Consider the following 23,589-nt stretch of genomic DNA (forward strand, 5'->3'; position numbering starts at 1 on the left):
TACAACTTTGCTTATCCTGCCTCGGATCTAATGACTGAATCAAACAACAACAGCAAGAATTCATCATCCAAAAAGAACTTCCATACAATCGAATTGAAATGGATGAATCAAATAGAAACGTAAGTGTCGAAGAAAGGCTCTCAATCAACCAGAAATTTAAACGTTTAACAACAAATTCCTGGTGGATTATTTATCTCATGAACTCTGGCTTTTCCAACGCTCTCATGATGAAAATATTTTCAATGAATGGTGAACAGTTCCATTGTTGATAGCAACACCCGAGATGCAGACGTGATGGTCCAAGTCAGTTCCAGAAAGATTAAAAACCAAGAAGAGTCTCCAAATAATATCTTGTTTAGGACCCATCATTACGAGGTATGTACATTACCACAATGATGATGTTTTCATCACAATCATTTATAATAATGGCCACGGTTTTTGATGATGTTCTTCTCTCACATCCTCCTCGTTTTGGATAACCGTCCTCGCTGGATGCATCCAAAAATTCTTTTCCCAAATTAATCCATTTTGAAACCGTACCACTCTTTGGAACAGTTTCGTTTGGAACCCAATGAAAGTTTCTTCAAGTTGAAAGGAAATTCTGACACGAGTAGTCGATTTTTCGTGGAACTCAAGCTTTTGAAAAATTTGACACAAATGAGAAAGCGAAAAACTCCACCCAATTCGCTCAGTTCTTCCCTTCCTTCATCTCTCTCTAGTCAAGGATCTTCTCAATCAAACTTTCATTCTTTGAGTGGTTATCAAACACAATCTCTCTCCAACTCACAAAGTATGTAGAACCTCCATTTGAATTTATTTCCAAAACAGAATTTTTGAACATTAATGTGAAATTATTACAACCCCCACTTGCCAATATAAAAATATACTCAATGGACTGACATTGACTCCCATCCAACAGAAGAAGAAGAGGATGATTCTGCTCTCTCTCCTCGCTCACTAGAAATAGCTGAAGAAAATTCAGATACCGATCAATCGAATGAAGCTGCAGCTGCTGCTGAAAATTTGTTGAGTATTTGTGCACTAGCTCAACGCAGTGCATCAACTTCTATGGCCACTCATGATGAAACCTCTTCTCCACAGAACACCCAACAAAAGCCACATTCCTTATTCGGAAGCAATATTCAAACGGAAACTACCACTTCTTCGTCACCAACTAAGGTCAGAATAGCTCCCAATCTCACCTCAATAACAACAAACTTCAACAACTCCTCTAACATTGCAAAACCAAATTTCACTCCTTCCGTTGAATATGCAAGCACACAAAATCCTCCATCAACAAAATCCTCGACGACACAAGGAGGAGTTAGAACTCCTCCAACCACACAGCCTACTGAGGTTGTGTTTGAGCCTTTTGCTTTTACTCCACCAAAAAAAACAAGTAAAGGTTCTAAAAACTCAGAAACTCCATCAAAGAAAAAACGAGGAGCTGCCAAAGAAAACAATTATGATGCCTCCAATGGCAGCGACTCTCCTGGTACTATGGACAGTGCAGGCATTGTTGACAGTAGCATTCCATTCTCTCCATTTGATGATATTATTAATAGCGTGGACCCTAACCATTTCACATTAAGCACAACGAATCCACAAGGCATGGAAGAAGAGTTTAGAGAATTTTCAATTGGCAATGAGGAAGTGCCCGTCATTACATACTCTTTCACTGAGGATCTTGCAACAAAGAGTTGGGTGGTAGAACTGTTTTGGCCCACAGAAAAGAAGGCCCTAAGTTGGAGAGGAAAGTTTTGCTTTTATATTAGCATTTTCAGAAAAGACATGGCCTCTCGTAGTTACAAACTTGTATTGAGCAAAATTTCATCTCAATTTGCTGTATTTTCCAAACCAGATGTTTATCTTAAAAAGATAAAATCATCCACAACAAAGGAATCTAAAAAATCAGAAGCCAAAGAATCAAAGAAGAAGAAGGGTGGTAGGAAAAAAGAGACAACAACACCTTTGGTTGGTAATCCATCTCCACAAATGTTGTCGGATGGGGTAGTGGCGTCAGCAGAAACGATGACCATGGTCGAACATCTCTTGCCACCAAAACCACAACAAGGCCTTGCAAGCATGATACCTATCAGTGGTGGTGGTGGTGATATTGCAGTTCATCCATTCCAACCACAACTTCAACCTCATCCACAGGGAGGATCTCCACCTCTTTCTGGCAATCCTGTTAGAACTGCCAGTAATAGCTTACCTCCAAGTGCAACATTGATGCATCCACAGCAACAACAGACAATGATGAACACACTTGCTCCTCTCAATCCTCAATCAGGATTTCATCATTCTGGAGGGACATTGAACACAAATCACATGCCATTGCCCAATCCAAATCAAATACTCTCCAATGCACACATGTTGCAACCACCACAACTGTCACCATCGAACAGCAACAACAACAACGCAAGTTCCATGCATTCACCTCCAATGATGATGGTGAATCATTCCCAACATCACTATCTTGCTCCTTCGTTCAACAGCGGCAATAACAGCACCCTTAATGGAAGCAGCACTCCTGGTATCAATTTGCAACCACCAACAACAAGTATGATTCCTCCTTTCTCACCTCCATCATCCCTGGCGACTGGAACTAATAGCCAAACAGAGAAACGATTCAATTCAGAAATTGATAACCCAACTACCATCAATGAAGACATGTCACCGCACAAGAAGACCAAAATTTAAATACATCGTGCTTTATTGTACATTCAACGCTCCTCCTTTCTTCTTTTCGTTGAAAAAGATTCTCTTCTTCTTCTCCAACACATAGTCTTCGTACCCTTCATCTCCTTTTTTGACTTTATCTTTAGATACAAATGATATTTCTCTCGTGTTGAGGTATCTTTCCATTTTGCCACGCTGCACCAGAGCGTCTATCATGCATTTGGGAGAAAATCTCTTCTCATTGAGTAACATGTACTTTTCAACTCCCAATATTGACAAGATATCCATCGTCTTGTATCCACACTTTCTTAATTCATCAGCCTTCTTTATGGCCTTTTGATTACCTTCAACTTTGAATTTGTGTTTGGGTATATTACATGTCCTGAGTTGAGAGTACGATCGCTTAATTGTGAGCTTAATTTCTGGTTCCTTGTCTTCTTTTGAAGTGACAAGACCTTCCTTCAGCAAACCAAACTCTGAAGTCCCTGTAAAGCTTGTACGCGTAGACATCCGAGAAGATTCAACTTTTTTGACAGCTTTTCTAAAACGCTCGAGTGCAAGCGCTTTCATGCTGGAAGGCCTTTCATGTGCATTAAAGTCTTCTGCAACCACCACTCCAGAGTTTACCTCTCCAAATTCATCCATTGAATCCCTTGATAACTCTTTGATGCTGGGTTGTCTTTCCATGTCTAGTTGTACAAGTTTTCGGGCAATTTCTTTCTTTTCATTTTCAATTTGTTCCTTATACGATTGATAGATTACATCTTGAGTGATTCCTCCATATAAATTCGGAGCATCAGCTTCTCTTCCTCGAGCAGCAGCTAAATTTCCTCCTTCTGCTACCACTAAATGCCTATTTATCTTCATAGGAGATGATGAGGAAAAGATAGGCTCATCTTCCGCCTTAATATCTATTATTTGATTCATTTGATAATATTTGTACAGGTGCCTGGTAATTGAATGATGATTCAAGATCTCTTCCTCAATATTTGATCGGATATGCGGTTAAACCAGAGATTGAAATATTTCTCGTAACGGTTTTGGCAGTGGAGCAAGAGAAATGAAATGATTGAGGTCGAGATGTATTTTTTTAATTTGTCCTTCGTGGATTTGGAACCTGATGACCTATTGAAATAATTTCCATGGTGCCATGGTTTCAAACATCCAAGATTTACCCATGTGGTCATGAGTGTTAGGCTCATTGAAAGTGTATCATTGTCCATCATGTTCCTTACTGCTCTTACTGCTCGTAGAATAACTTTTTGAGCACTTTATGCTTTTCCTAGCTCGCAATCGATGCTCGATAAAGTTTTGTTCAAAGAGTTGAGATTAACTAAAGGCATAAGACATCACTCAGATACTTTTTCAACTTGTTTATAAAGTCATTCGTATTGAATGGTTTGTAAATAACGTCAGCGAAGCCTTGAATGAGTATTCTCTGCCTTGTTGTCTGCGGACAATACAGAGAATGAGCTGAAATCACTTTTAGGCGTTCGATTTTGTTGCACGCTGAGGGTATATCGGAACAACTTGAAACGTGGTCAACACAACCAATCACTCATTCTCCTTCCAAGTAAATCTCTTGCTCAACCTTAATACTTGCACCATCTCCATTTAAACCACCATCACCGAATTCATGTCTGTTACTAAAAACAATACAGTTCTCATTTCCTTGCCCTTACAACTCATTACGCCATACCAACGTTAAAAAAGCTTAGTGAGAAACTGGGAACTGACAAAAGGCTGTGAACTTAAAAAACCTTCTCAACAGTCATCAACGCAACCAAACAAAATTCAAAAAAAATGAACACGCTTTGGATGATCCTCACGGTGATGACCGTGATTGCTCTCGTCATCTCCTTCTTCCTGAAAGGAAAGGCCATGGCGGCAAGAGTGAGAGAGTTTTTAGGAACATCAAAACAAAGAGCTGTAAAGTTTATGAGTGAATTCAAGAGAAAGACTTTCCATTTGGTTGGATTATTGGTGCCTGGTATTTATTATTTTGGATTAAAATTCGGATTCTTGACCAAGTTCCAGGCTTGCTCGATTGTGGCTGGATTTGCTGGGTTTTCATTGACGGTTGATGTAAGTGTTTGCCTCTCGATGATTATTTTGAAATATGGATAAATTTTGAAATGATGACGATGATAACCGTTATCACGATATCAAAACTGCCACGATGATTCGTTCTACCTTTGAACCGGTGACTTGCTCTTTGTGGACATCAACAACGATCATTGTTTCGACCCTATCTCCGTTCGTTTTATCAACGAAAATACATAATATTTGTTATTTACAATGCCATATCTATTCATAACAATAACGTGAATATTAATGCATTCTTGGAATCATCAGCTTTTGAGATTAAAGTCTGAAAGATTCAACAAAATGTTCCAAGAATCACCTGCCGGCAAGATTATGCGAAAGAAAGAACTCAATGACATCAACGGTAGGTTTTTGTGATAATTTGTCTATTATTATAATCTACCGTGCGTGGGTTCTTGTATCAAAATGTGTCACACACAACCCTACATCATTTCCGGTATTTTTCAATATCAACAGGCTCAACGTATTATTTAATTGGTTCATTGTTGACAATGATTTTGTTCCATCCAACCATTGCTATTGCATCACTCTTGTTCTTGGATTTGGGAGATTTGTTTGCTGCATTGGTAAGTTTCCACTTTTTAAATTTTCAAGAAAATTACTGACCTATCTTTTTCGGTGATTTTTAGGTCGGTATCTCATTTGGTAGAGTTAAAGTGTACAAGAGCAAATCATTGGAAGGATGTTTGGCTAATTTCTTCATTTGCATGGCTGTTGGTTTGACCATCTTTTATCACGTGCATCTCTACGAATATATTTCTCTCATTGGTGCTATTACTGCCACTTTAACAGAACTCTTCCTTGACCAAATTAATGACAACCTGTCAATTCCAATTATGAGTGGTATTGCTCTCACTTTAGCTCAATGGAGATTAGGCGTTGACATTCCGTTCATGTAATTTCAGATTTTGTTGTGTTTCAAAGATGAATTTGCATCCTGTGAATCTCTAAAGTGTACAAATTATTTCAATTTTATTTCTACTTACTTGAATATACACATTTAATTTATTTTTCTGCAAGATTTATTTCTTCGATTCCTTACTACTCATAGAATTAGTTTTTGAGCACCTTGTGTGTTGGGTCTTCCCCTGGCTTTCACTCTTTGAGTGTTTGCTTGCAAGATCAGCACTTTGTTTGTTTTGTTCAAATTGTTGATTTAAATAAAGGCATTCATGAGTTTGTTGGCATCCGTGCACCAACATTTGAATTCAACTTTGGAAAGTGGATGGTGTTGAAAAACGGTGTCGCACAAAAAATGGCTCAAACACCAGCAGCCGTGAATTATTCTCTCTTTCCAAGACTCATCAGCTCACATCCCAACTTTCTCACTCCTTGTGAGGGACTTGTGGCTCCAACGAATTATGTATGCTACGGAGTGAAATATGTCCAACAACATGTGTTGGAACCCATCGGAGAGCCTGTTTATCCGTTTTTCAAACCAATTTATGATGTATTGGATGAGAAGGGAGGAGCCATTGGGTTGAAACCAGATCAAACAATTTTTGTATTGATGATGATGTTTACTTATGTTTTCAGCTTTATTTATAGAATGTTGTTTAATCATCGGGCCATGAAGGAGGCAACGTTTTTAAAAACTCTATATTTGGTAGCTGTTGGATTGTTTTATGCAATTTTTACTTTTGGCTATGAAGGGTTCCATGCCATTGCTTGTAGTTTTATTAGTTATTTATGCATGATGGTGTTACCCAAGTCTATTTCCTCAAAAGTTGTATTTGTTTTTGTTTGGACCTATTTGTCTATGGCGTAAGTTTTTGTTTTACTTGAGTAGACTCTTCCAATAACGTTATTGGAAACTGTTGCTGCGTTCTTCATTCTATTTGAATATTGTTTTGTAAAATAGTCACTTTATTCGAATGCAATTGGACTTTACAAGTCAACGTGTGGACTACAGTGCCATGTTGATGATGATGGTTTTGAGAATTTCATCCTGTTCTTTCAACTTTACAGACGGTCAAAATCCAAATGCCAAAGAAGAACTCGATGAATCTTTGGTTGAGTCCAGCATTTCCAAAGTTCCATCATTTTTGGAATATATTGCATTTTGCTTCTATTTTCCTGCTCTTTTGGCTGGACCACCATTCGACTTTAAATATTTCCAACAATATTTAAGACATGTAAGTGGGCAATTTGTACTAACGCCTTACGATTCATTATTTGTATTTATAATAACGATCAATTTTTTTTGAAATTTTGTCTGTTTCAATAGTATGATATGGATACAATTCCATTCCATGGAAGAGGACTCATTTATAACACTGTTATGATTTTCATTAGTTTTGCTGGATTCACTCAAATTGACAGATTTGACAGAGAATTTATCATGAACAATCGGGAAGCATTTTCAAGCATGCCCTTGCTCAATAAGATTATATTCATTTTGCTCATGGTAGAGTTCTTTAAATTCCGTTACTTTATGGTTTGGCATATTTGTCAAGGATCTGGATGGCTTGCAGGATTTGGTTATGATCCAAAGAAGAAAGATTGGTCTGCTGTGACTCAAATTGATTTCTGGGCATTCGAGCTCGCTACGTCCCCATATCTTTTGTCTATTCACTGGAATATTGGTGTTCACAAGTGGGTCAAGAAGTGTAAGTATGAATATTTTATGGCATGGGAACGCATAATATTTGTGTAACACATCGCATTGTTTTTTGTTGCAATTATTTCTTGATTAATAGATGTTTACCTTAGAAATAAGAAGAAGGGAAGCAGACCAGGTACTAAGGAGGTATTCCAAACCTTCCTTGTCATTGCATTCTGGCACGGTTTTTATCCTGGTTATTACATTTTCTTTGTTTTAGCTGGTGTTGGTGTTGAGTTTGGAAGAAGTAAGTTGTTTAATAGTTACTGAGCTGTTTAACCCAACACAATTATCAACAATATAATAGTATTCAGACTCATGTTCAGAAAACGCTTCATTCCAGACGATTACACCTTTGATGTTTACAAGCCAATTCAATCTCTGAAAAAGATCAATGTCACAATTGCGCTCTACAATATTGCTGCCTATTTGGCAACTCATGCTGGAACCAATTACATTGCTGCCTCATTTGTGTTGTTGAGTATTGACCACTCAGTTTTTATTTGGAAGGAAACTTATGGAGGGCCCATATTTTGTGGAATTGTCCTGTACTTTACTTTGAAGATGTTTTATGGCAACGTAACTTCATCCTCCGAGAAAGCAAAGAAACAACAATAAATTATGGATTTTCTAAAACTTTACGTCAAATACGAAGTAAATAATCATGGCTTGTAGTTAGGTTTGTAGTGGATTAATCGTTCGCAATTTACAGATCACCTTTTCTTCTCGCTAGTCTCAACTTGAAACCTTCCTCAGGAGCAAGATTTGGCAATTTCTTATTGAAATGCATGCTTTGACTTGGGTACAGTAGCTCAACCTTAAATTGTTGAAGAAGGGCAATGGTGAACGTTTTTTGCTCAATCAATGAAAATTGTTTGCCCAAGCACACTCTTGGTCCAGCCGAGAATGGCAGATACGAGAATGGAGGATATGAATTCTCCAAAAATCGCTCTGGTTTGAATTCTTCTGCATCTTTTCCCCACACATCAGGATGTCTGTGAAGGGCATAAATGTTCAAAATTGCCAAAAAATCCTTTTCCAAAGCATTAATAGGATTAAGCAACAATTGCTGATGATACGATTCATTCACATACCTTTGGAATTTTGTATCCATCAATCACTTGCGACGAAGTTAAAATTCTTGGCGGAAGTTGACTGATAGGAGGATACAATCTCATATTCTCTTTCAAAACACAATCTAAATATGTCATATTTTGTAGCTTGTTGTAATTCGAAATGTCCTCTCCTGATGAGAAAGTGCTCACAATTTCTTCATAGAGTTTTTCTTGAACTTGAGGGTTCTTGGCAAGAGAGTAAAATAAGAATGCTAATGCACTAGCTGTGGTCTATTTCATGACAATATATCACATGTAAATTAATAGATTATTATATTCTCATGATAATAAATGACAACAATTCTGACCTACCTCATGACCTGCCAAGAAAAAGATGGCACATTGATTTTTCAATTCTTGATTGGTCATTCCAGTACCTTCATCGTCAACAGCTTCAATCATGGAATGAAGAAGTGTGTTCTTGTCATCTTTTTGTTTTCGACACTTCTCAATAATAGAATCTAAAAATCGTTGAAACACTTCAATGGATTCATCCATTTTCACATTGCTTTCCAAAGGTAAGGACGTGTATGGCTTGCCAATAAATAATCTCGCTGCATTTCCAATATTGTTCATGACATAATGATAGGCATCGAGTGCTTTTTTGTTTGATTCATTTGATGCAGATTTGTGATTGGGAACTAATTGTGACAAGTAATCAAAATCTTCTCCAAATATTGTTAATCCCAACACATCAAGTGCCATTCTAACGTCAACATTCCGTTGTTAAATCATGCTTGTTCAATTCTACCACTCACCTTGCAGTCACATCAGAAGGAGAAATTTCAATTTCCTGAATTCCCTTATCTTGGAACAACTTGTTCAATAAGGACATGGTTTTTTGTGCATTCTCAACAAATGTCTGAGTAAATCGTTCAATATTATAGAATGAAGGGTCAAGAACTTTTCTCTGTCTCTTCCACTATTTGTTTTCAATGTAATATGATTCATAATCCATAAATTGAGTAAATATATTAAGCACACAATGAATTACTATTATTCCTACTACAATGATTCCAATCAATACAAACCTCATCACCATTTGAGAATACCACATTCACTCCAAAGAACTTGTGCATATCTTCCGTAAAGACCAATGTATTGTCCTTTGCAACCTCTTTCCATTTCGTTACAAACACTCGGGCAGCACTCGGTGTGGCAAATATGACCACTGGAATCTTGCCAACGAAACCAAAATGTGGACGAAAGTGTTGAAGAGCAAAGGCTCGTTCATAGGTTTGTACTGAGGCTTGATTGTACCGAAAGATATTCACGAGTAAACACCAAAGAGCATTGTAATGGGCCAATTCGCTAACGGGAACAGGATCGGGTGTTTGAAAAGTAATCTTCTTCTTTTTCAATAATAGCGGTTGGTGAGTGTCATTATGATCATCATCATGATGGGTGGGCCGGAGGACTCCTCCTCCGTTCAGTTCTCTCTCTTCTGCATGATGATCCTCTTGTGTTTCATGATGAGAAGGATGGTGAGTGTTTGTTTTCAAACCAACGACTTGAACTTTACCAATGACTTTGGCTTCATAATTTCTCATCACTAAATAGAGTAGAAGGAGGAGAGTGAGAATTGCTAATCCGATGATGGCGATTAAATTCATTTTGTACAATGTAATTTGTTAGGAAAGATGTTTCAATTTTTGTTTTTGATTGAAAGTATTGAACGAAACGGAGAACAGCTCGTGTTGAAATTAGTGTCGTTTCAATTCCAAACATGGAATTTCATTAAAATGTTAAATGAGCGCTTGTGTTGTGATGGCACCAATTAGAAGAATGGCGCAGAATTAAATATACCAGTATTATTACAATAGCACTATTTCCTTTAACCACAACTGTTCATAACTGTTATCAAAAATGTGGGAAATGATTACAACATTAATATTATCAAAAAAATGTCTTCACATTCTTCTTCTGCTACTACTGAACCACACACCAGCTCCTTCAAAGAACTCTCTATTCAGGATGTCGAGAGAGCTTCGGGACGAATTGTAAAATATATTCATCGTACGCCTGTAATGACAAGCTCATCACTTTCTGGAATGACTGGAATTCCTGGTTGTACTTTGTATTTAAAGTGTGAAAATTTCAACAAAGTGGGTATGTGTGTATGCTTGTTGAAATCATGATCGACAATTATTCATGATGAAATTTCGTGTTTTTGATTTTCAAACCATCGTGTAGGAGCGTTTAAAATTAGAGGTGCCACTAATGCAGTTTTAAATGCATTGGAAAATGGTGATGATGAATTGAAGAGAAAAATCAAGGAGGGCGGAGTCACTACTCATTCATCAGGTAAGTGGACTCACCTTGAAACTCTTTTTTATGGAATGGCTATCTTTTTCGAAATGTGAAATAATGATCATCGAAATGTTTATAATGATTATTATTTCACACTGTCAAACTCATGTGAAATTCGTTGTGTCCACAATCATAATCATAGGTAATCATGCTCAAGCATTAGCAAAAACAGCTCAAATGTTAGGAATTCCTGCTCATGTGGTCATGCCTTCAAATTCTCCAGCTGTGAAAAAGAATGCTGTCGAACAAACTTACGGAGCTCGTGTCATCTTGTGTGAACCAACTTTAAAAGCAAGAGAAGAAACTTGTGAAAAGATCATGAAAGAGACTGGCGCAATATTCATTCATCCCTATGACAATGATGATGTCATTGCTGGGCAAGGAACTGCCGTCTTGGAATTATTGGAACAAGTGAAAGTGGAACAACATAACTCTCCTTCACAGTTTCCGTTGGATGTTTTAATCGTTCCAGTCGGTGGTGGAGGTCTCTGTTCAGGATCCTCTCTCTATTTCAAACAGAAGGCTACTCTCGAATTGAGCGAGACTCAACCTGAAAAACTCAAGAAAACCATGGTCATTGGAGTGGAACCTGAGCTTGTCAATGATGCACAAAGATCCCTACAAGCCAAACAATTAATTGGAAACGATCCCAATGTACCATCGAATACAATTTGTGATGGCTTGAAAACCAATCTCTCAGAACGTACTTTCCATTACATTTCAAAATATGTGGATCGAATTTTTACTGTTTCGGATGAACAAGTGTCACGAGCCATGAAACTTGTTTGGGAGCGTATGAAAATTGTGATTGAACCATCGAGTGCTACGGTAGTGGCCTTGACATTATTCCACGAAGAATTTAAACAATTGGCTCTTGAGAATGAATGGAAGAATATTGGAATGGTCATTAGTGGTGGAAATACATCGATGGGAAAGTAACCCGTACATTACTACACCATGCATCCGCGGAGAGAAGTGAATAAATCATCCCTACAACAGCATGACTGCTATTCACTTCGCAATGAGCGACCAAAAATGGCCAATTCAACAGCCAAAAATTTTCCAAAACACTAATTCTCGTTAGTACTACTCACTTCATCGGCATCCACAACATCTCATCAACAACAACAAGAAACACCAGCTCTAGATTGGTTTAATTTTGAACTACAATTTTATGCAACAAGATTTATCAGCTCAAACAGCAACAACGGAGGACAATGATGCAGCCTTGAATACAACTGCACCGGCCTTCTCGGAAGAGAGCGAAAAACTGGCTCTATTACTTGGGCAACAACGAGATTTTAGCAAAATAGGAACGTTTTTAATTCTTGTTCCGATCCTATTCGGAACAACCTTCTGTTGGGAGCGAGGGCCAACTACATTTCTCACTTTGGCATTAGCGGAGCTTGCTCTTCATCTCATCTTGAACATATGCATTGTTAACTATGCCAAAACGTTGCAATCATTTTGTGCTGGCAATATTTGTCGATTGACGTTCATGATCGTGATGAATTTATTAATGTATTATTGTTATGGTCCGTTTGTCCCTTATCACGTTTTCTCAACTTTTCGAATTTTAATAGCCTCAGGAACGGCCTTTCTTGATAATCGATTGTTTGTTACAATTACTATAGGCTTGTCAGGGTCCACGTTGGGTGGCATGTACCTAGCCTTTGTGAGAGAGAAACACTTATTGACCCCTGATGAGGAAATTAGGTTTTACCAACGACTGATAGAAGTGTTCACATTACATTACACAATCTTTTTAGGGTCGTTTCTATTCTCTCTCTTCATGAAAAAGAGATATGAAGAAAAGCATAATACTGACATGGCAATTGCAAGAGAAAAACTTATCAACAATGAAAAGACCCAATTCATTGCAAATTTGAGTCATGAAGCAAGAAATTCATTGCAAGGAATAATGGCCACTGTGGAAGTGTTGAAACACAAATTTCATGATGGAGTTTGCATGAAAAGTTGTGAACATTGTTTCAAAAAAGATAGTGCCATCTCTGAATTGATTGGAGACATTCAATCCAGTGCATCTCTTTTATTACACATTTTATCATCATCATTGCAAATGAGTTCACTTGAAATGGGAAAGATCAAATTGAAGAATGAAGAATTCAACATTCTTTCATTATTTGAATCCATGACAGGAGTATTCTCATTGGAAGCACAAGGAAAGAACCTTTCTCTGAATTCATTTTTCGATGCTTCAAAAGTTCCATTGAATTTGAAGGGAGATTCAGTTCGAGTGAGTCAAATATTGATGAATATCATTTCAAATGCCATCAAATACACATCTCAAGGTTTTGTGAGAGTGAATTGTACATGTGTTGATGAAAAAGAACTCTCAGAATTGTACAATGAAATTGAAGAAGACAAGAGTTATGTGAAATTTGAATGTATTGACAGTGGATGTGGAATTGCTCAAGATCAAATTGGAAAATTATTTCAACCTTATCACACTATTGATCCCAACACGGATGTCACGCATAGATTCGATTTTTATTTCAAGACAGCGTCCAACATTAGTAGTGATAATAATGCAGGAAGTAGTTTGATTAACACCAATAGAAATGGATTGGGATTGAATATTACGAAATTGCTTGTGGAGAAAATGAATGGAAAAATAATTGTTGAGAGTGTCAAAGGAAAAGGTACAACCATCTCTGTTGTGATTCCTCTCGAGATAGCTTCAAACCATGCGCACTCTGAAGATAGAAGTGAAGGACTAACACACAAAAATGTATCTCAAATATTGGAAAAGCCTGTTCAAGCAGGAAAGAAGGTAATGGTGTACATCATTGATGAACACAAGAGCTTTAGAGACTGTTTAAAAGCATATTTAGAAATATTTAAGAGAGTACGTTCTGTTAAGGAATTTGAATCTGTAGACAAATTTCTTGAACTTTTCTCTGAAACAACGAAAAACTTTAAGGACGAGATGCATATCGTTTTCTGCCATGAAACCGAGTATGAGAAAATATCCACTGCTCTTGATGGAGAGCCTGTTAGTATTATTCTTACAGTTTTACGAGGTTCAAGCAGGTTATTTCCAAACATGAACTATCTCTCTAAGCCCATCCTATTTGGAGATTTAGTAGCGATTTTTGATGACCAAGAAATGGTAAAGCAGCAAAACAACATCATCCTGGAAAAGAGGAGAAGCTCGTTAGGAGAGCTTGCCAACAAATCAGTACTCTTGGCAGATGATAATGCAGTGAATCGAAAAATATTGGTGAACATGCTGAAAATTATTGGTTTCAAAGACATTGACACTGCAAATGATGGATTGGATTGTTTCAACAAATTCAAGAAGAAGGAATATTCTTTGGTTTTATTGGATTGTTTCATGCCTGTCATGACGTAAGTGTTATTCAACAAACCTCAATTATAATTGAATGGGATTTCAATAATTTTCAATAATGGATTGCATGGTTGAACAATAACGAACCTCAATGATAATTGAATGAAATTTCAATAATTTTAGAGGAAGAGAATCATGTGAAATGATTCGAAATTTTGAAAAACAACGAGAGAATGGTGAAAAACGAGTTCCAATTTTCGCCATCACTGCCAACACATGGGAAACGAAAGAACAACTTTTATCTCAAGGTTTTGATGATGTTTTATACAAACCCATCTCAGTACACGATTTGAGACAACGGATCCATGAGGCTGTCACTTGCGATAAACGATGAATCACAAAATTATTCAACTGCTGATGAGATGGAATTTACAACGATACTCGGTTGGAAAATCTTTTAGAATGTGTTTGTGCATTTGCAACGAGTTGGTTGTAGTATTCTCTCACACACTCCTCAATCACAAATTGAACGTTTCCTTGGTTGGTGGCACAACATTCATAGTACACATGATCAATTCCTCTATTCAACAGCTCCTTCCTACCTTGCTCGATCATTCCCCAACTAACCTTTCTATTGGAGTCGTGAGCCATGAACGTATAATTCAAACATCCTCCAACGCTCTTTAGGTTATTGAGATGAACTGTACACCCTCTTCGCTTCTCATTGAAAGAGGAACAACATGCGGGTTGAGAACAACTTTTTCGTGCAGAATAAGATTTGAGTCGAGGTCTAATAGCATTGCTTTTGCAAGGCTGTTCTGTTTGTTCCGTCTTGATATCAATGACATCCGTTAGGCTTGGAGACAATTCCAAAGAAATTCTTCTTTGAGAGAGAAGATGATCTTTTTCTTCCAGGGTTTTTGGCAATTCATGTTCACTACTATACAATTCCGATTCAGATAACAAAGTTTGAGTCGTGTCAGCAGTATGGTCAACGAATCTTAGTCCAAGTAGGACGAGTCTCGATCTCTGACTGTTGTTGGTCATGTTGTTGTGAGCTGCATGACAAGCTGCGTACTTAGCCTCTGACATCCACGTATCAATGGCCTCCACAAACGACCTCTCATCGTCCAATCGAAAACACACAATGAAAATATCAGTTTGCTCATAGCTTATTTGTCTCAGTTCTGCATACTCTGTACGAGCTGAGCATTCTGAAAAGTACAAGCAAAAAGCCTTTAGAAGTTTGTGAAAAATCAAAAGTTGACATGCGAGTTGAAGTCATTGATATTAGCACAACCTACCTTGGAGTGCTGCTGTGTGGAATCGAACGACGAGGAAAAATTATTACTGCTACTACCATTACGACGCTGTCCTCCATTCACATTCATAGTCACTGTTGCATAGGAAAAGTCATACACTGTCGACTCGGGAGCACTCTCTTCATCCATGCTCGTATTTCCCATTGTTTTTCGATGCTGCTTGTGTATGTAGTGGTTGAGTAAGGTTGTTTTACCAACCTTCTCGGATCCCATGATGGAGATCTTTACTTGAGCCGTAACAGCAGATGCTGCGTATTCACTGGATACGGCATTACTTGAACTATTCTTTCCTCCGAATGAGGATCGTCTTCGGGAAGGAGAGGGATCTCGATTGAGGGTAACAAATTCAAACATTTCACGATTAAGGCAAGAATGTTGGTTGTTTTCTTATTGAGAAAGCTATTCTGACTGCTAATAACGATCATCATTTATTCATTCAGAACACACATAACACGCCATCACATCTCCTAATATTTAATGATGTGATGGTTTTGTTGGTGAGATCCAAATTTGGGCAAATACAAAAGAATTGTCATTTAAAAATGAATACATCCGGATTTTCGTCAGCCCTGTCTGCGCGCAATCTCTGGTTCCATCATTGAACAATCATTCGCCGTTCGGACATGCAATCAAAGAAACTTGCCGCAACTAGTAACTGATGATGAAGACTGATTCTTGATACAGAAGGAAGTTAATTTTCAATTAAGCGTTGAGCCAACATGGAAATCCAAAGGGAATTTCCCAAAAGAAGACCCAATCATTTTAACCAAACTAATAACACACAATGGCTGAACTATGAATTGATAATTCAACAGAAAAATGATTCCTCCAACCTTTGATTATACGTCGGAAGAAAACCAACATGATGCCGCAGCACGAGACACACAAGCAGAGCCACCACTTATTGTTGGTGCAAGCCACTTCTCTGGTGGGCCTTCCATGAAGCAAACCAACATCACCGTGAAGTTGTCTCCAAAACATGAGCAATACTTTACATTTAGCCTAGGACTGCCTCCATTCTTTCTACCTGTTATCGTGGACAATTTTACATCTCCCATTATTCATTACGATCGTAACACAACTCTTGTGATCACATGTAAATATGTGCCACAAGAATATCAAGACTCCTCGACTCTTCCTTTGGACAGCGACACAGTGTACACCGTAAAGATGTCATTAACTCCTTCGTCTGTGCCTCAGTTGGAAAAAGATGCTTCCATATCTAGATATCTAGAAAAGAATCTGAAAGCTAATAATGTAACTCCCTCAATTCTTGCCTACCTTAAAGATTATTTCATTATTGTGAGAGAATATATACCTGGATCATCGTTGAAATGTTTGACTATGGAAAAACCAACAACAGACCTGGACACTCTCCAAAAGACTCTAGAAACAGCTATCAACCTATGCAGAGGTGTTGACCAGCTTCACACAATGAGAGTAGTTCATTGCGATCTGGCTCCTGATAACATTATTTGGAATCAATCAACTGTAACAATTATTGATTTTGGCCTCAGCGAGCTATTACCATTGTCCAATCCGTATGTATACACCTCAAACCCAAAGGGAAACGCTAGATACATGTCTCCAGAAGCAACTGGCCGTCTTCCGAAACCCTTAGGGTTCTATAGCGACATTTACAGCCTTGGATTCATACTATTCGAAATGATCGCAAAAGACCATCCGTTTAGTAGCTGTGTGAAAAGCTCAGATTTTATTTTCTCTCACATCACAAAGCAGCCAGAATCGCTGTATCAAAATTTGAAACGAAGAGGTATCATTACGGACGAAGACTCTACATTCGCAACAGCGGTTCGTGCGATCGCGCTTGTTATTAACAAGATGGTTCAAAAATCCATTGAAAAGAGATACTTTTGCATGGAAGGTGTTATTGCTGATCTTGATATTGTTCTAAAATGCATCCAAAAAGAAGACAATTCTTGCCTCTGTAGCTTTATTCCTGGACAACACGATGTACAAACAACGATCTCTATTCCTTTCGTTGTGTATGGAAGGGATTTGATTATTGATGAAATGAGCAATCGTTTGCAAACCATGATTGACCTGAATGTACCAACTTTAGTCATGGTACGAGGATATTGCGGTGTTGGTAAGGTTCATTTGAAAATTTATATCTCTGTCTAACATGATGTATAAATAGGAAAAACAAGTATTGTGCGAGAGTTTAGAAACAGATGCAAGGACATGATTGTGTATTTTGAAGCAAAGTATGATCAGAATCAGAACATCCCGTTTTTTGCCTTTACCTCCATCATTAGCTCTATCATCGAGGCTGTACTTGGGGAAACAGAAGAGTTTATTTCTGAATTTAAAAGCTATGTTCTTGCATGGCTTAGTGTTACACAGCTCGAGATGCTTGGTGAAGCAATTGCTAATTTTAATTTAATATTTCCTTCCTATCAAGGCAGATCTAGTGCATTCATTTGGAAGGAACACCAGGAAGCAGTCAAGTTATTTTCTCAAGGAGGTGTGTACTCAAGCAAGTTTTTAAAATTCAAACTCACATCGCATCAGTCATTTGCTTGTTAAAAGCGTATAATCAAATGAAGCACAAGCCTATTACCATTTTCATTGATGACGTACAGTGGACAGATTTTGAATCAATGAAGTTGTTAAAGGAAATGATGGGGTTGGGAACCTGTGAAATCTTTCCTTTGCTTTTGATATTCGCATACCGAGACAATGAAGTGAAAGACAACGACCACCATCCATTGAATATATTTCTGGAATCAGCTAGGTCAATTGCTTCAATAACGGACATAGAGGTACCAGAACTAACTGAAGAAGATTGCAATTATTTGGTCGCAGCATCATTACACCGAACTCCAAGAGACACTGAAAACCTAACGAAAGTACTGTATTCCAAGACCAAAGGAAATCCATTCTTCTTGAAACAAATGCTTGTTACACTCTTCCAGGAAGAAAAAATATTTTTCAACCGGACCTTACAAGCAATTTCTTGGAATTTGGAAGAAATAGATCATGTGAAATATTCACAAAACGTCGTTGATTTTTTATTGATTCGGTTTGATTGTATGCTCCCAGATACTAAAAAAGCATTAGCGTATGCTTCATGTATTGGATGCAAAGCCCTGTTTCAACATTTGTTTCACTTAATGAACATTAAGAAGGATGAGTACTCAGCTTTGGAGCTGAAGGAAATTCTCGATCACGGAGTTAAAGAAGGTTGGATCAGCTACATTGACTCTCATACTTTACAATTCAATCATGATAGGCTACAACACGCGGCAAATTCGTCATTATCAGAAACAGAAAAAGCCAAAACGCATTACACTTACGGAAAGTATCTTTTACAAAAGGTTAAGACTGGCGAAATTACTCAAGAAGAGGTTATATTTGACATTGTGGTTCATTTGAACCACAGATCTAAAGACCCTAAAATTCTTAATTCTCCAGAGAAGCGTAGACGCCTATTAGAATTGAACAAAATGGCTGCCAAGAAAGCATTAAGTAGTTGCTGTGCAATAGAACAAGCAAAGGTGTTCGCTAACACGTCCCTAGAAATTTTACAACTTGAGAAAGATGTTTGGGGGGAACCACTATACCAGACCACTTTTGAGCTGTTCATGATTCAAGGAAATTGCGAATATGTGACCAATGTTGATTCTGCAATCTCCATCTTCAATATTGCCTTACAAAAAGCAAAAACCAGATTACATGTTTTTGAAGCTTGCTATAATCTAGAGATGAGTTATTTGACCCAAGGAAAGTTTGAAGCCGTGTTTGAATTGTTGACGACACACATTTTTCCAGCTTTTGAAGAACTGAAGTTTTTGACAGTCCCTTCTAATCGAAATGTTGATGTTCTGCGAGAATGGATCGACAACAAGATGAAATACATGAAAAAGAATATCATTCCTAAATTTACCAAAAAGGACGTTCTAGAATTGCCTGATATGACAGATCCAGAGGATATATATTTTATACAAATGCTTTCTCAGAGTTGTCCAGCAATCTTCCATATGAAATCACTGGACACCATGCACACTCCAAACAGCAGATTTATTTTTATGACCTGCATGCTGATAGGTATGGAAAAAGTACTGAAACATGGATTGTGTCTGGATGCTCCCATTTTACTCGCCGTCTGCTCTCATTTTTGGAGCACGTATGATATTTGGCCTAGAATGACAATGTTTATTGATGCTTCGATAGAGCTCTCACGAAATCGGTACAAGAACCCACAACACTGGTCCTCATGCCTCTTACTTAAAATTATGAGCTTTGCTTTGTATCCAAACATCAATGCCTTGGAAGTTTGGAATTTGATTGAAGAAGCTTTTCTATTGACAGTCAAGTGTAACAATAGAGGATACGGAGTGTTTACCATAACATATTACCCCTTCTACCATTTCTTTTTTGCTAATTCTGATATCAAAACTTCTATTGAGCTCAGCAAGCAATGCATTGCCATTATTAAGGAAATTGGAAATTGTGTCCTTCTAGACACCAGTAACATGATTCTTGAGATGAAGAGAGTCATTTGCGGTGAGACGGAGAGTTTTGACCCTCCATACACTTGTGATGTTATTCACTATCCCTTTTTTAGATGTATGCACTTCTTGTTTAAAGCAATTTCTCTCTTTTTTCAACAGCAATTGGAAGAGTCGTTTACATGCATTGAACAGACGTTTGAATTTAAAGAAGAAGTATTTGGAATGTGTGCTGAGTGGGTTCTCGTTATTTCTCAAGGTTTAGTATGTTGTGCTTTTCAAAAGTATATTCTATTGAATCACATACCCAATCAAGAGGAGAGACTGCAAAAAAGTGACAAAATTATTGATGACGTCCTGCAAAGATTGGAAAGGCTTTGCCAATGTAATTCACTGATTTTTCCAAGCCCATTTGCATTGATCAAAGCAGAGAAGCTATGGTGTGAATATTTACGGTTTGGACATGACAACACTAGAAGCATTATCAATTTGCTGACACAAAGTTTGACACTTGCCACCCAAGAAAGAAACCACTTTATGGTGAAGTTTTGCAACCTAAAATTGGGAGAGTTATTCAAAGATCTTAATCTATTTGACAGCATTTCTGGAAAGTATTTTTTCAATGCATACGAGCAATTCAATGAAATGGGTGCATCTCTTATGGTTAACCATATTTGCGAGAAATACAAGGATCAAATAGATGCCTATGAACGAGAGATGGGTACATCCGTAGCATCGTCGACGAGCTCTTCCGAAAAAAGCGCCTCCACTGTCCAACAAGAATTTTCATTAACATCCATTACTAAGAGCAGATTTGCAGAGAGCAACGAAGTTGACTTCAAAGAGATATTTATTTCTATTTTACCTTTGCTAAACGAACATACTGACTCTAATCGATGTTGCCTACTCCTCAAAAGAAATACTACACTATATCTAGATGCAGAGCTTAATGATGAATTAAACCCAAAAGTGAGCATACTGCCACACCTAAATCATGAAGAGGCATCTATTGACAAAATCGCTGATAAATTGCCTCTGAAAATGATATATAGGACAATGCGAACGAGATATGAGCAAGTTTTTTCACAATCTACGGAACTTGATCCATACTTTGAGAATTCTCATATTGCCTCAGCATTATGTTTGCCAATTATTCGTGAAAAAAGTGTGATTGGGTGCGTCTATCTCGAAAATAGAGAAATCGAACACTCTTTCACCGTGGAAAAGATCAACACTGCCAAGTTAATCATTTCAATTAGTATTGACAATGCTAAAATTTTCAGCTCTATCAACAAATCCTACGCTCGATTTCTTCCATCTGAATTTTTAAAGCTCCTTGGAAAGAGTCATGTGACCAAAGTGAGACTAGGTGACGCAATCTCACGAGAAATGACTGTTCTCTTTTCAGATATTTATGGTTTTACAGAATTAATGGAGTCTCTTTCAGCCAAAGAAGGGTTTAGTTTCATCAATCGACTGCTATTTAAGGTAAGTATTTTTTCGACCCCACAATATTCTGTTGATAACATTACCACATTTCGACCATAATAGATAGCACCGCCTATTAGCAAGTATGGAGGATTCATAGATAAAATATTAGGTTTGTAGAATTCGAAATAATCATGTGGAATGTAACCTTGCAATCATCTGAAATGTAAATTGATATTTGTTATTATTATTCAATCAAATTCAGGCGATGGTATCATGGCGCTGTTTCCTGACCCTCAATCTGCGGTGAAAGCTTCATTGGAAATGATATTCGAGTTGGAAAAATTCAACGCTGAAAATGTATACAGTGTAAAAATGGGAATTGGTATTTCCAATGGTATGGTAGGTGTTATTATTGAGGTATTGATTTAAATTATTTAAACTCGTGTTGAAATATTGTTTTCCGACATTGGTTTTAAATGATCCAAGGTGAGCCTTGGAACTATTGGATACGAAGACAGACTCGATGCTACCGTTATTTCTGATACAACCAATGTTGCCTCGCGCTGTGAATCAGTGTCCCGATCATTTAAATCAAGAATCATTGTCACGGAGACTGTTATCAATGGTTCCAGTCAGATATCAGATGCCTACATTATTTATATTGGAAAATTTATTTTGAAGGGCAAACAAATTGCTCGAGATTTATATGCCATAAAAGGCAAGAAATGGAAGACCATGATCCAAAACGAAGATTTGTTCGAAAAATCTACAATTTCCCAAGTGGTGTCGTTATTTCAATCTAAAAAGTTCGATGAATGTCTTGAACTAACCAAACAAATTAGGAATGACACCACCACAAGCAATCCTTTTGTGCTCGCCATGTGTCGATTTTATTCACGGGCCTGTGACATTTATTCGAATTGCAAACTTCCAGAGTCATGGTCAGGAGATATTCGATTAAGTAAGGATGGAGAACCAAAACCATATTTTTTGGAAGAGAGTTATTATCACCCATGATCAAAGTTACATTTCAACAACAACAAACATTCAACATGTTGTTTCAAATGAATGATATTAAATGAATGAAAATTTTCCATTCAAGTATAGAGCTGAATTAATCAACTTATCGAATAGGCCTATTATTAATAAATAAAATTATATTATTTTATTAAAAAATCAAAAAAATGAAAATATCCTCACTTTGGAATCATCATCACACACATTTCAATCAACTCTATCGGAAAGTGTTTGTTTCCGTGAATAATAATAATAATTTATCAAATCACTTTCAAAACCATTCAACTTCCTCTTCTTCAACATCCAATATCACTCCCTCTCAAGATTATTATTTCGCTCACAACCGATTTGAAGCATTGGACCATCCAAAACCATCTATTCAATCGGTTGTGTTTGATATGGACGGAACGCTCACCGTGCCATGTATTGATTTTAAAAAGATGCGCTTGGAAACAGGAATTCCATTACCACAAGATTTATTAACAACCATTCATGCATTGAGTGATGAGAAGGAAAAGAAGAGACTTTTTGATATTATTGATCGTATCGAGGAAGAAGCGAACGAAAAACTTGCATTTCAACCACATTTGTTTGAGTTATTGGATGAGCTCGTAAAATTAAAAATGGTGAAATCGAATCTGCTGCCGAATGATGCCAATTTAGTTGTCGAAACTGCATCGACAACACTCGGTCATTATGAAAGCACAACAAATGCTCCTATTTCAAGACATTTTGCTGTGGTGACACGAAATTCAGAAAAAAGCTTAAAGTTCTTTGTTGAGAAATTGGGATCGAAATATTCGGATTTTTTCACCATTCTACTTTCGAGAGAATTTTTACCTTACAAACCCAATCCTGGATGCTTACTTCATATTGCACAACAATTGAATTTGCAATCGCCAGCGAACATTTTGATGGTTGGCGACTCTTTCCACGATATTTTGTGTGCAAAAAACGCAGGAGCTTATTCTTGCCTCTACACTTCAGAAACACACTGGACTGAAACGCACACGAATTGTGTTGAAGAATATCAACCTGATTTCATTTGCCATGATTTACGTCATTTGGTTCACATTTTAAACTACATGTCTAGTTTGTAACAGGAGTTGATGTGTGTTTATTCGTTCTTGCATCATTTTGACGAGTTCAGCAATAGGGTTCCACAAACCTTAATTAACGTCATTACTTAATTGTGAAATATGGCCACGTCGAAAAA

The 23,589-nt window shown here is 37.4% G+C and overlaps 10 protein-coding genes across 10 annotated transcripts; 7 read left to right on the forward strand and 3 right to left on the reverse strand.

Moving 5' to 3' along the window:
* Positions 1-30: 30 nt before the first annotated feature.
* C9374_011024 (uncharacterized protein) lies at positions 31-2,703 on the forward strand (the record flags this gene model as incomplete). Its single annotated transcript, XM_044686634.1, has 4 exons — positions 31-119; positions 258-375; positions 556-790; positions 920-2,703. The coding sequence occupies 4 exons, from the start codon at positions 31-33 to the stop codon at positions 2,701-2,703; spliced, it is 2,226 nt and encodes a 741-aa protein (XP_044543361.1).
* A 12-nt stretch (positions 2,704-2,715) lies between these two features.
* C9374_011025 (uncharacterized protein) lies at positions 2,716-3,549 on the reverse strand (the record flags this gene model as incomplete). The annotated part of the gene is made up of 1 exon (XM_044686635.1): positions 2,716-3,549. One exon carries the CDS (start codon positions 3,547-3,549, stop codon positions 2,716-2,718), a length of 834 nt encoding a protein of 277 aa, XP_044543362.1.
* A 936-nt stretch (positions 3,550-4,485) lies between these two features.
* C9374_011026 (uncharacterized protein) lies at positions 4,486-5,687 on the forward strand (the record flags this gene model as incomplete). The annotated part of the gene is made up of 4 exons (XM_044686636.1): positions 4,486-4,767; positions 5,038-5,131; positions 5,245-5,354; positions 5,418-5,687. 4 exons carry the CDS (start codon positions 4,486-4,488, stop codon positions 5,685-5,687), a joined length of 756 nt encoding a protein of 251 aa, XP_044543363.1.
* Positions 5,688-6,043: 356 nt separating this feature from the next.
* On the forward strand, positions 6,044-8,008 carry C9374_011027 (uncharacterized protein; the record flags this gene model as incomplete). Its single annotated transcript, XM_044686637.1, has 5 exons — positions 6,044-6,552; positions 6,650-6,923; positions 7,016-7,397; positions 7,488-7,637; positions 7,698-8,008. The coding sequence occupies 5 exons, from the start codon at positions 6,044-6,046 to the stop codon at positions 8,006-8,008; spliced, it is 1,626 nt and encodes a 541-aa protein (XP_044543364.1).
* An 88-nt stretch (positions 8,009-8,096) lies between these two features.
* Positions 8,097-10,118, reverse strand: C9374_011028 (uncharacterized protein; the record flags this gene model as incomplete). The annotated part of the gene is made up of 5 exons (XM_044686638.1): positions 8,097-8,423; positions 8,485-8,736; positions 8,818-9,211; positions 9,264-9,427; positions 9,537-10,118. The coding sequence occupies 5 exons, from the start codon at positions 10,116-10,118 to the stop codon at positions 8,097-8,099; spliced, it is 1,719 nt and encodes a 572-aa protein (XP_044543365.1).
* Positions 10,119-10,409: 291 nt separating this feature from the next.
* On the forward strand, positions 10,410-11,754 carry C9374_011029 (uncharacterized protein; the record flags this gene model as incomplete). The annotated part of the gene is made up of 3 exons (XM_044686640.1): positions 10,410-10,614; positions 10,699-10,809; positions 10,958-11,754. 3 exons carry the CDS (start codon positions 10,410-10,412, stop codon positions 11,752-11,754), a joined length of 1,113 nt encoding a protein of 370 aa, XP_044543366.1.
* Positions 11,755-11,989: 235 nt separating this feature from the next.
* On the forward strand, positions 11,990-14,522 carry C9374_011030 (uncharacterized protein; the record flags this gene model as incomplete). The annotated part of the gene is made up of 2 exons (XM_044686641.1): positions 11,990-14,187; positions 14,312-14,522. The coding sequence occupies 2 exons, from the start codon at positions 11,990-11,992 to the stop codon at positions 14,520-14,522; spliced, it is 2,409 nt and encodes an 802-aa protein (XP_044543367.1).
* Positions 14,523-14,557: 35 nt separating this feature from the next.
* On the reverse strand, positions 14,558-15,804 carry C9374_011031 (uncharacterized protein; the record flags this gene model as incomplete). Its single annotated transcript, XM_044686642.1, has 2 exons — positions 14,558-15,364; positions 15,433-15,804. The coding sequence occupies 2 exons, from the start codon at positions 15,802-15,804 to the stop codon at positions 14,558-14,560; spliced, it is 1,179 nt and encodes a 392-aa protein (XP_044543368.1).
* Positions 15,805-16,269: 465 nt separating this feature from the next.
* On the forward strand, positions 16,270-22,373 carry C9374_011032 (uncharacterized protein; the record flags this gene model as incomplete). Its single annotated transcript, XM_044686643.1, has 6 exons — positions 16,270-17,560; positions 17,612-17,938; positions 17,986-21,413; positions 21,477-21,525; positions 21,619-21,755; positions 21,843-22,373. 6 exons carry the CDS (start codon positions 16,270-16,272, stop codon positions 22,371-22,373), a joined length of 5,763 nt encoding a protein of 1,920 aa, XP_044543369.1.
* Positions 22,374-22,540: 167 nt separating this feature from the next.
* Positions 22,541-23,473, forward strand: C9374_011033 (uncharacterized protein; the record flags this gene model as incomplete). Its single annotated transcript, XM_044686644.1, has 1 exon — positions 22,541-23,473. One exon carries the CDS (start codon positions 22,541-22,543, stop codon positions 23,471-23,473), a length of 933 nt encoding a protein of 310 aa, XP_044543370.1.
* Between the last annotated feature and the right edge of the window lie 116 nt (positions 23,474-23,589).

This window comes from Naegleria lovaniensis (assembly GCF_003324165.1).
Source record: "Naegleria lovaniensis strain ATCC 30569 chromosome Unknown tig047, whole genome shotgun sequence".
Lineage (NCBI taxonomy): Eukaryota > Heterolobosea > Eutetramitea > Acrasida > Naegleriidae > Naegleria > Naegleria lovaniensis.